The sequence below is a fragment of the Trachypithecus francoisi genome, unplaced genomic scaffold (assembly GCF_009764315.1).
Source record: "Trachypithecus francoisi isolate TF-2019V2 unplaced genomic scaffold, Tfra_2.0 Lachesis_group10, whole genome shotgun sequence".
NCBI classification, from domain to species: Eukaryota; Metazoa; Chordata; class Mammalia; order Primates; family Cercopithecidae; genus Trachypithecus; species Trachypithecus francoisi.
This window is the reverse complement of record NW_022681455.1, coordinates 11,746,836-11,758,996: the sequence shown is the minus strand read 5'-3', so window position 1 is coordinate 11,758,996 and position 12,161 is coordinate 11,746,836. Positions and strand designations below refer to the sequence as shown.

General features: G+C 44.5%; 1 protein-coding gene and 1 non-coding gene across 6 annotated transcripts in view; one reads left to right on the top strand and one right to left on the bottom strand.

Annotated features, from left to right (window-relative positions):
- The window catches only part of ADTRP (androgen dependent TFPI regulating protein), a 92,678-nt gene extending 87,254 nt beyond the window's left edge, over window positions 1-5,424 (top strand). For all 5 annotated transcript variants that reach the window (XM_033216227.1, XM_033216225.1, XM_033216224.1 and 2 more), the window contains one exon: window positions 4,497-5,424. In XM_033216227.1, the coding sequence (XP_033072118.1) occupies window positions 4,497-4,531 (35 nt within the window). In that variant the 3' untranslated portion in view covers window positions 4,532-5,424. The remainder of the gene's footprint in view (window positions 1-4,496) is intronic.
- A 3,989-nt stretch (window positions 5,425-9,413) lies between these two features.
- On the bottom strand, window positions 9,414-9,555 carry LOC117088881. The gene has a single exon (XR_004439398.1). It is a non-coding gene; the product is annotated as a small nucleolar RNA SNORA67 (small nucleolar RNA).
- Between the last annotated feature and the right edge of the window lie 2,606 nt (window positions 9,556-12,161).

Below are 12,161 nucleotides of genomic sequence, written 5' to 3'. Positions count from 1 at the left end.
AGTCCCAGCTACTCGGGAGGCTGAGGCAGGAGAATGGTGTGAACCTGGGAGGCGGAGCTTGCAGTGAGCTGAGATCTGGCTACTGCACTCCAGCCTGGGTGACAGAGCGAGACTCCGTCTCAAAAAAAAAAGAATGCACTGAGGCTCAAAAAGCTCACAAGAGGTTCCGCAGGGCCCCCTGGCCTGACCTGTCACCATCTCACTCCCTGCCCTGTGCTAGCCTTTCTGTGTCATGAGGCAGAGGGTTGGGCAAGCACAGAGTCAGTTACTGGGACCAGTCATCCCCCCAGAAAGATTCAATTTCTGCTTTTTGGGAGGAGTTAGATGGAATGTTAACTTCAAACCATGATAGAAGCAGGCAGGAGAGGCTATCTCTGGCAGGACCTTGAGAGCTTGGCTCACCGTGACTATGACTGAACACCAAGGCATGCCCGGGGCAGGTTCTCTTCCACATTGACTGGGGGCAAGAGGCGATCAGGACATCCTATCAAAGGCTCCCTTCTCTGCCCCTTACATGCTTAATTTTCTTTTTCTTTTTTTTTTTTTTTCCTGGATGATTGATAGCACTCAAGGATGCTGACACCAGGACACAAGCCTCTTGGGAAGAGAAAATCATCCCACAAGAGATATGGGGCACAGAAAGGGGCTAAGCACCTTAGGCCCAAATGGCAGGGCCTCTGCTATGTGGGGATGGTTAGAAAGACAGTCAGCTTACCCAGGGCCCGCGACCCCTCTCCCTATGCCCCTGGTGGACACATGCCGGGGTCAGGCTGTCCTTTGTCAGGGCCCCTAAGACCATAGGTCCTTCTCATCCTAAGGATAGATTGTAAGCTGAAAATTCCAGCCTGGCTAAGTGGTGCTGGGATTGTGTCTTGGACAGAATATTGAAGCTTGCTTTTAATATTATTTGCCATATACCAGGTTTTTTAAAAGGGAGATTTTCTTGATGAAAGCTGCCTAGAGGCCATTTAGCCCACCTCCTTGTTTTATTCACAAAGGAATTGAATGAGGTTTGTCTTATTAACTCACTTATTCCATAACAGAAGAATTTTATCGTGCAGTGATTCCATAGGTACTTTAAAGCATGGTCCTGCTGGGGCAGCATTTAGTCAATGACAAAAAGTTATCTCCATTTTGCCTTTCTTGTCCTAACTTCATCTCCCTAAACTCAAAAAGAGCCCGCTCTGGATTACCATTCCTCCCTCTTCCTCAGCCTGTTTCCCACAGGGGTTTCTCCAGCCAGCCCTCAGCTCCCTCTCCTCCCTGGACTTCTGCAGTGTGAACATAGGATTATCAGTGCTCAGACCTCATTTCTCTAACACCTGCTAATCAACCTTCTTGCCCTTTTCTGAGTCAGGCCACTGAAACCAGGCAAATGTTCTTCAAATTTTCAATTCCTGGCATTCATTTTCCTGATTATAGATACATAGGTGTCAATCTTTGGGAATACTGTGTTTTTATTTATCCTGAGTTCTAACTATTGGAATAATAAGGTATGTAATTATATTTGGTACCTACGGTGATGTTGATTGAAACAATAGTTTCTTGGTCATGCCTGCAGAAAATGTTCAGATCTTGCAAAGATGGAAGCTAGAATCTGTTGGAATCTCTGCTTCTGAAATACTGAGACACAGCTGGAATCTCTGCTTCCAGTGGCCTGATTGGAAGTCACCAGCCAAGCACCCAGTGGTCAAGAATATCAGGCGAAATATCAGGGTTATAAAAATATTTCTAGCCCTTGGTACTATCTGATAGAGGATAAAGGAATAAAACAAATTAGGGTGAATCTAACTTACTGTCTGCCAACTAGGATACTTTTGACTGGGAAAAATGCTTCTCAATCAAGAAAATCTTTATAATAAGCATAATTTTCCAATTACAACTTAAAATCCATTTTGCGAATTTGGTTTGGGTAAGATATATGATCTATTGTTAAGTCAACAGTTTCCTCATTTCCAGCTATGTATTATAGAAACATGGTCAGAGGGCCGGGCGCAGTGGCTCACACCTGTAATCCCAGTACTTTGGGAGGCCGAGGTGGGTGGATCACTTGAGCTCAGGAGTTCAAGAGCAGCCTGGATAACATGGTGAAACTCTGTCTCTACTAAAAATACAACAACAACAACAAAAAAAAAAGCTAGGTGTGGTGACGTACATCTGTAGTCCCAGCTACTCGGGAGGCTGAGAGGTGGCAGAAATGCTTCAATCTGGGAAGTGGAGGTTTCAGTGAGCCGAGGTCATACCACTGCATTCCAGCCTGGTGACAGCAAGACCCTGTCTCAAAAAACAAAAAAAAAAAACACCATCAGAGGTACATTCCGAAGACTTAAAGAAGCCTAGAAACTGCTTAGCTCTGTAAGAATTCAAGACTTAAGACCCTACTCGCCATTCCCAGCTGCTAGAAGCAAAAAGAAACATGATTTTTGCAATGTTCACACCGTGTGAGTCCCTCCAGAATAAAATGACTTTGGGAGGACCACAGAGATCCATTTGGGGACAGTCCCTTCTCTCTAGCATGTGGATGGGTATGTGGACATTTCTTAGTGTTCCTCCTAGCTACTTGGTTTTGGACAGAGGACTCTAAGTCAATGGAAGGAGCCACCTGCTCTCCTCCCCTAGCAGAGCTTCACACTGCCACGTCTGCTCCTGGGTGGCCTTTCTCCAGACCTTCGGGTTCTGTTGCATTTCTTAAACAGAGAAGGGAGACTTCAGCCCTTGACACCTGAGGTGGAAGGACTGAGGTTATGATTATAATTAGGCTTGAGGGCCTGAGGATTGGTAAACAACACGGATGAAAGAAAGTTTTAGGAACCCTCAGAATGACTCTAGGGGGTAGAAATTTGAGAAGTTTATATTGACCAAGTTTATATTGTCCCTGTTGTATGTAAGCTGGTTATTTAATTAAAAAAGAATTCATTAAAGGCCCAGAGTATACTCTACAGAAAGAGGTGGTACTGTGCTTGTACTTATAGACCTAATGTAGAGAAGGCCTAATTAGGGAGGAGAGAATTCACATCAAAATAAGGCCGAAATAAGGCCGAGGGTGGTGGCTCTTGCCTGTAATCCTAGCACTCTGGGAGGCTGAGATGGGAGGATCTCTCGTGGTGAGGCCAGGAGTTCAAGATCATCCTGAGCAACATAGTGAGACCCTGTATCTAATAAAAAAGCAAAACAAAAAACAAACAAAAAAAGCTGGGCATGGTGGTGTGTACCTATAGTCCCAACTAGTCAGGAGACTGAGGTTGGAGGACTCCAGCCCAGGAGTTCAAGGCCGCAGTGAGCTGAGATTGTGCCACCATATTCCAGCCTGGGCAAAGACCTTGTCTCAAAAAAAAAAAAAAAAAGAAAAGAAAAGAAAAAGAAAAACAGAAGAGAAAAAAGTAGACACACCAATGAAAAATGAAAGCAATGTGAAACCCATAAAGTTTGATAAACAATAAGTGTTGGCTGATGACTGGGTAGTCTAGATTGATGAGAAGCAGACGAAGAAGAGAGAGCTTTGATCTTGAAAATGTTGCATGAGATGAACACAAGGATAGCCATGGGGACTGCGTGACCAAGAGGTGGCCATCCTAGGAAATCAATGTGATTAAGGGTCCACAAACAGGACTTCAAAAGTCACCAGTCACGATAGCCTTTAAGAAGTGGAGTTCCAGCAGAATGGAATTAGTATAAGATATCTAGTGTTTACTGTTAAGGATAGAATTGATGAAGGTGGCAAGGTCTGAAGGGTGAATTGTGGAATTAGGAGCATGGATTTGCTGCAGGAATATCAAGCCGGAACTACCAGGGCTATAAGTTCTGGAATGGATAAGTTTTTAAAGTAGGATTGATAGTATTTGGCAACAAGCGCAAAGGATAATGAGCTAATGAAATTTCGTAGATTGCAGAGCTTACACAAAGATTTATGATCATTAAATATGGAGTACCAACTTGTTGGCTGAATAGAAGTCATTCTACAAATCTAATGCTATAATTTCAGTAGAATAATGCCCCTGTAATAAGCTTACTCAAATCTAATCCATATGCCAGTACTTTTCCACCAGGCTGATGAATTCATTTGCTAAGAGGTCACAGAATGACCCCAATTAGGTGAACATCCACCCTTCTATTTCCTCTCTAATTTGATGTGGTCTCTTCATCTCCATCTGCAAAGTCTCAAAGTTTGCTGATGGATTGTGTGTAGCCTGCAAACACTCACTCAGAGCCACAGCAATATGCCTCCTCTTAGCTATGCAGAGCACCTGAAGGCAAACAGCATCATGGGTGCCTGGCTAACTGTGAACCCAGCATTGAGGGAGGACGGCAGAGTTGTTCTCTGCCCCTGTCGTCGTGGCAACTATTTTTCATAACTCCCTAAACTGTATCTTGTCACCTTGGGAAAAGTGTGTTCGACTTTCCACTGCCCCAAATCAGAGTGAATCTTTACCCACAGCAAAAATACCCATTAGGGAAAGCCTGAAGCCTGAGGTCTGTCTCTGTTCTTGTTTGCACAGGTGACATGAGGCAGCCACGGAACAAGAGGAAGTGATTGCACACCGTTTTCCAAGAACCAAGAAGGAAGAAAACACAAGAGATTTTTCTCATCTTTTTTTTTTTTTTTTTTTTTTTTCCTGATGGAGGGAGGTGGTGGAGCAACGTAGGAAAGCAGGAGGGACAGAGAGTGATACTTAAATTTAATAAGAAGTTCATGAAGGTAGCTTAACTTGAGAACTCTTGGTTTTTTGAAAGGTTGACTGCACATGCCAGAAACAACTCCTGCCATCTCAGAATTGATTACCTTTGACCTTCATGGAGGATGGTCTCTGGTTAAAGCCTAGCCAAAGAAACTCACATAAACTTGGTGTTACAGAACATCTAGAGAGAGAGAGAGAGGAACTTAGAGTCATTTAAACTCTTAAGTTTACAGAGGAGGATGCTGAGGACCTAGATGAGAAGTTACCTGCACAAGGCAAAAGGGTTACTTAGTGTCAGAACCAAGGCAATGGCTTCTGTCTCCCAGATCTCCTAGCTACCAGTCCTGGGCCTTTTTTTTTTTTTTTTTTTTTTTTTTTAAATAATCCCAACTTTCCTTTAAAAACCAAGCATTTCAGTAAGCTAGTTATTTTCATCGATTGCTCATCCATTTTTTTCAATGATCTAAAAATGTAGGGTGATGGCTACTACTACTGAAATTGTCTGTCTACTTGAGATAATAGCAAATTAATTGGAGACAATGGGAAAGTAAGTTATAAAAAATACTGGGAAATCTGTTTCTCTAAGCAAGCATTCAGGGCAGGTATTAGTGACATTGTCAAAACCTCTTCCATTTGAACATTGATTAATTCATCAAATAAACAGTGTGTTAATACTTTTACTTACAGAAGAATCTGGATGGGAAGATTAATTCATCAAATAAACAGTGTGTTAATACTTTTACTTACAGAAGAATCTGGATGGGAAGTGATAGAATTGTGAGAGCTGTTGAGATTGCTTTGCTACAAAGCACTTTTCTGAATTAGTGTGTGGTTTAACAAAGCTGATTTTCAGATGCTTAACAAGGATTCATGATCCCTCCTGTGATTTTCCTAGTGTTATTTTCCTGGCACAAATGGCAAATGTCTATTGGTGGGTAAACATATTTGAGTCTACTAGTATGTCACTAGGCTTATATGGGTTGGGGTGTGGACACTGAAGAAAATTGCACTTGGACTTCCCAACCTAACACTATATAGGAAAATTTTGGTAAAAATGAGCAAGAGTGGTCTTGAAGGGTTACAGAAGAGGACAGAATATCTCAGGGAGGAAGGCAGCCCAAGGGAAGACCAGGACAGGCACCAAGAAACCTGCTTAATCCCCACTTCTTTTTCTACTGTTCTGTTAATATGGGCCTCAAGTCTTTTCCAGATGGAGCTGGGAATACCACCTCTTTCCCCACATCTACTGCAGCCTCTTCACTGCTCCAAGCACCTGGTCTCAGCAGGAGCTCAGAAGCAGTTGCCACAGTGGAAATTCCCCAAACGTGAGGCCCTCGGGGGATCACCCAAATTTTCCACACCCCAAAGGTGACTCGGGCTTCGTACACTCGCAGTCACAGTAAGCTTTTGGTGGGGAGGAGCCTGCACGTTTCTATTTGTGGATTTACTGGGCCTAGGGCCAAATTAAACCTTGATCGCAGCATGCCTGGCCATTGTGTAGTGTCTCTTCCAACACTAGAAATGTCTCGGAACCATTTCCCATTGAGCACATACCTAAGCACACAAGAGCATGCTGGGTGCTGCAGTGGCTTAAGAAAGGATCAACAACAAAACAATAACACACTGATTAAATGTTTACAGTAAGGTACATGGTATTTGCAAATTACATAGCACTATGTTAGGCCCTTAGTAGAAAATGACAACTATAGCAACCACATGATGATTCCAGCAATATTTATATAGTGTCAAGTAATTTATCACCACTCTCACTTATTTTAGCCCACGGAAACTTCGTAAGTAGGAGATGAGTTACGTTCTCATTTTACAAATGAGCAAACTGAGTTTCTGATGGTGGTGTGCTGGGAAATGTTTAACAACCAGCTCTCTGGGGAAAAGATGTCAGGCTCTGATTGATCCTGTGTGCTCATTTCCATGGTGTAAACACTCTCACCATGGCCTTTTTCAAGCTGGCAGCATGCTGCTGAATGTAGAGTTGGGAAGAGATGTGCACAGCCACTCAGTCCTCGAGAGCCTGCGCAGACTGGCCCCAGCACACCTCTCGTTCAGAGCAGGGAAATGACAACTCCAAGGTCAGACAGATAGTTGATTCCTGAGCCCAGTTTCCTTCCTCTTTCTCACAGAGCAAAGCAGTACCGGGTCATCCAAAAACCTTTATTTAAAAAACAAAACAAAAACGTGTCCACATCTTGCAGAGCTGGACAAAAGAAGGTGGTCAAGAGATCCCAAATTGGTGGAAACTGTCCCCATGACAGGAGGAGGAAGGACACTGCCACCACTACCCCAGGGACTGGCCTATACTCATGCTTCTGTTCCAGTGTTGCTGTCTCACATTTGAAACCAATTCTGAATTTGGGTAGAAGACTTGTCTTGTTGCCTAAACAATGCCTTAACCCCATTCTCTCCCCAGAAGGGTCCTACATTTCTTAAGCTATTTTCAGTTCCTCCGCACCTACTCACTTGCAATGCTTGTCATAACAGGAAGCCAGTTTCATATACTGTAATCCCCAAACACATTGCACCCACACGTGGGGAGCGTGAGGGGCTGAGCAAGGAGCGAGGAGGCCAGGCCTTCCAAAAACTGGAGGGGCTGAGCACTGAGCCGGTCCCAAAGTGGGGCGTTCCCCCTCCCAAGCCCAGGATTCAGAAGCCAGAATCCACCTCCAGACATTCTTGTTTTCCTTTCTCATGCAGTTGCTGGTGACTTTTTTTTTTTTTTTTTAATAAAGCATTTGAGTAGGCAGCAAAGCCAGTCAGAACTGTTTATTTATAGCTGTGGATTTTCAATGCTGTATAAATTAGAAATCGTTGCTGAATGAGGCCCGCGCCCACTCACACACGCAGGGCCGCTGTCTGTGAGTCCTTTCACAGGGTTTGACTGTACACAGTCTAAAATGGGAGAAAATGACATGCTCCGAGTCAAATGACGGAGTCACAGCTAAACGGCAAAGCAGAAAACCAGCAATTATTTTTCCTCAGCACAATATGGGGAGTACGACAGGTGCAATTATCCAATATTATTTAACAGTACCGGTTTGTGGTGTAGGGAGAAAATAAAGGTTTCCGTATCTTGGAGAGGAAAAAAAGAGAAAGAACATGCCTTGCAGCTCCTGTTTCTATGGATTAAGCTGGGTTATGTACATGGAAACTGGCCAGGATTCCAGAAGGGGATGGGAGAACCGCCTGGCTCCCTGGCCCTTCCTCCCAGGAGGCTCACGAGGAGCAGCACCACAGGGGCTTCTGAGCAAAGGTGCCCCCAGCCTTGGGCTACTGTGGCCTGAACACCCTCTTCCCCAGGCAATAGCTCCAGGTAAGACTGTGGGGAAGGCTGGGTTTGCTGAGCCCTTGTCCGCTTGGAGAGAAGCTTACCTCCTGCTTTTGACTCTCTTTCCCTCCATTGAACTACAATGAAGTCAAAGAGCGTGTGATGAGAAGGTGGTCCACAAGGAATAACTTTTAGTCCCTTAACCAGATCCCCTTTCCCACTTTCAGCACAATTTTTTTTTTTTTTTTTTGAGATGGAGTCTTGCTCTGTCGCCCAGGCTGGAGTGCAGTGGCGCGATCTAGGCTCACTGCAAGCTCCGCCTCCCGGGTTTACGCCATTCTCCTGCCTCAGCCTCCCAAGTAGCTGGGACTACAGGCACCCGCCACCACGCCCAGCTAATTTTTGTATTTTTAGTAGAGACGGGGTTTCACCGTGTTAGCCAGGATGGTCTCGATCTCCTGACCTCGTGATCTGCCCGCCTCGGCCTCCCAAAGTGCCGGGATTACAGGCGTGAGCCACTGTGCCCGGCCCAGCACATTTTTATTCCTGCTCCCAAGCCTTTGCTTAAACTGGTCACACTCCCTGGAAAGACCCCTCTTCTTCTAGCTACTGTGGGATAAATAAGTCATCCCTCATGGCTTCAGACCTCACTGGAGTGCCACTTCCCAGCTCTCTGAAAAGCTTTTCCTTGCCCCTCCAGGGCATTTGGCCGGCTGCCTTCTCTCAACTCCGCTAGTTAACAGCTAATCAGCTTCACACACTACGCCATCACTCTCTCCTTCACATATCCCCCTGGCTTCTGTTTCTGGAATGGTATGGAATGCCATGCCAACTAAAGAAAACAGTCAAGCTTTTAAAGAATTCAAGTTAGTTGTATTCAGAAGTCTTACTGTGGACTACAGACCAAGGCCTACAGCCTGGGAACAGCCTTTCAGAGAGATCCTATGAGACTGCTCCAGCCCAGGATTTCAGTCCACTGCTGACAGACAGGAAGTGGAGTTTCAGGACCTGCACAATCACATCAAATTTGCTCAGAAGTTACATCGCAGCAGAATCCCATCAAGGCTTGGGTGTAAGAGTGCATCCGGTTGTAGATTACAGAGGCATAGGCACTAATCCTATTAAAGGTTTCGTCTTCAAAGCATCTTTCCAAAGAGCTGCACATCTTCACAGTCCGGGGCTTTTGTGAAATTCTGCTGGCAAGCAGAAGTGAGCAAAAGGCGCTTCTCACATTTGCTCCTTTGTCTCAAAGCTGGAAAGAACAGAGCCTTCAGAACCAGACCAGATCTGAGTTCAAATTCTGACTCCCATGGCTGGCTATCTGTACTGAACCCAGAGAAAATCAGTTACTTTTTAGAAAAATGTATTATTCGCTTATTATTTGTTTAAAAATATATAACAATTTCATCATGTGAATAAGAGGACACAGTCTATCCAGAAGGAGCTTAAGTATGCTATGTAGGCGGCCAAAGGAATGCAAAGGAAGTAAGCATCCCCTGTTCCTTAAAGACCTTAGGCATGCCCGATTTTATTCCAACTCGCTGCTGTCCTAAGAGGGGCACTAGTCAGCCCCTTGGAGAGGGACTCACCTTGGATAAAAATAGTTTACTCCTCTGAGCCTTGGTTCCTTGTCTGCAAAATTAGATGATGATACCACCGCAATTAAATAAGGTAATTTAAAGTGGTGGATGCAAGTGCCTGGCACCCAAGATCTCCGTCTGATATAGTTTGGGTGTTGTCTCCTCGAAACCTCATGTGGAATCCTGATCCCCGGTGTTGGAGGTGGGGCCTGGTGGGAGGTGTTTGGATCATGGGAGTGGATTTCTGATGAATGATTTAAAGCCATCTTCTTAGGGCTGGCCTCGTCATAGTGAGTTCTGGCAAGATCTGGGTGTCTAAAAGGCTGTGGCACCTCCTTCCCCCATCTCTCTTGCTCCTGTTCTCACCATATAACGTGCCTGCTTCCACTTCACCTTCTGCCGTGATTGTAAGCGTCCTGAGGCCTCCCCAGAAGCCTAGGAGATGCCAGCACCATTCTTCCTGTAAAGCCTGCAGAACTGTGAACCAATCAAACCTCTTTTCTTTATAAATTACCCAGCTGTGGGTATTTGTTTTATAGCAATGCAAGAATGGCCTAATTCACCATCCCACCTGCTTGACTGCAAACTCCTGGGACTAGGGGCCATGTCTTCCTCTTTATATCTCCAACAGAGCCTAACTCTGCACCATTAGAAAGTACTCAAATACACAGACAGACTTGGGGATTCCTTATAGCTTCTTAACCTTAGAGACATCACCACCAGTTATTTTCCACCCTAGGCTTCCCTGGAAGCTGATAGTCTCAACATTAGAGTCATTGTTTCATTTCAGATACTCTCTCCATTTTACATACTGCAAATCTATTTACAGTGACGAGCAAATTACAGTTTCATGTGACCTGGTAGTGAATGAACATTGATAGAATAGGACGCATAGCAGATACATTTGATGAAAAGGAGAAGGAGATGAGGAATGGCCTGGAGGATAAATGGCTTGCATGCAGGGAAGCTCTAGAATGGACGATTAGATGGCCCTGATGACTCGAGCCTATAGGCTACTAGGGTCCCAGTCAGAAGACTGATCCTTAAACAGGAGGTGGGGGGATGTTGAAGACAAACCTTGTTTACATCAGCATTCATTTTACCTTAGGTGACTTCTCACCCCTTCTTGACAGATGGCACGTGCTTATCATTAAGGCCTGGTCTAGTCTGACTAGCACATCATCATCACCATGATGTCGTCAGCCTCTTGCATGGTGTAGTTATTTCGGGGCCATGAAAAGGGCCTCTGTTCTCACTGCCACCCTAAATATCTTGCTAATATACAAAAAAAAAAAAAAATTTCACTAATAAAGCCGCCCATTTCATATGGAGAGCCAGATTTAACGTATAATACTTCTGAGAGAAGTAACCTATTGAACTCATGCTTGTTCAATCCTCAGTGAAGGATATTTGATGATTTGAAAGTAAATTTTAATGTGGGGAAGGGTGTGCTTGGCAGAGTAAGAATGAGGATATTGTTAGTAAAGGAACAGGTGCAGAAGGGTCAGCTGTAGACTCCAAGGACAAACCTTGCCTAGTTCATAATTTTTCACCATGTGAGTTGCCAAGAGATGCAGGTTAGGAGTGTTCTGCACCCCTCCATGAGAGAGCTTCTTGACAGGTAGAGCACTCCAAAATGAAGCTGGTCCATGATTTTGGCAGCTGTTAGGTCAACTAAATTCTGCATGCTCTTGGAGGGGTGGACAGAGGGGACATAGCTGTGATGTGCCCCTCAGTTTCCAGCCTTGATTATCTGGATGGCACTACAGGAATTTAAACTTGCTTTATGTCTTTTTTTTTTTTTTTTTTTTGAGCCAGAGTGTCACTCTGTCACCCAAGCTGGAGTGCAGTGGTACAATCTCAGCTCACTGCAACTTCTGCCTGCCAGGTTCAAGTGATTCTCCTGCCTCAGCCTCCCAAGAGGCTGGAATTATAGTCATGTGCCATCATGACCAGATAGTTTCTGTATTTTTAGTAGAGATGGGTTTTCACCATGTTGGCCAGGCTGGTCTTGAACTGCTTGCCTCAAGCAATCTGCTTGCCTCGGCCTCCCAAAGTGCTGAGATTACATGCGTGAGCCACCATGTCTGGCCTGCTTTGTGTCTTGAGAGAGTAGTGTTGGGTTGCCACTGTGTTTTTTCCCCACAATTTAAATGTGCGTTTGTTGGTAGCATAAATTAATCTTTCTTAGACCCTTAGGTGCTACATCTTCCAAATTTCAACATCATGGTTTTTGTTGTTGTTCAAATTACTATGATTGCTCATGGATCTGTGTGTATGAGTGTGTGTGTGTGCATGTGTTGTTTTTCTGAAGTTCCATGTAGATATTCAATGCCACTTTTTCATTTTCTCAAATTTATGTTTGAGAGTTGGTGCTACTGTCATCAGGGTCCTGTGATGATTCTGGAAACAAAGACTGGATAACATGAATGGCTCCACGGTAGAAGCTTTGGGTATTGATATTTCTCAAATTTCCCTCAAAATGCATGAGTATCACAGCTTTTACTACCTATGAGTTGTTGCCATGCTTAAGGAGAAAGAAGACAGAGCAAAGAAAACATTAGGATTCCTTTGGCTCCTGAAGAACCTCAAGCAGTGTTGAGCTTCTCCAAGATCTCTTTC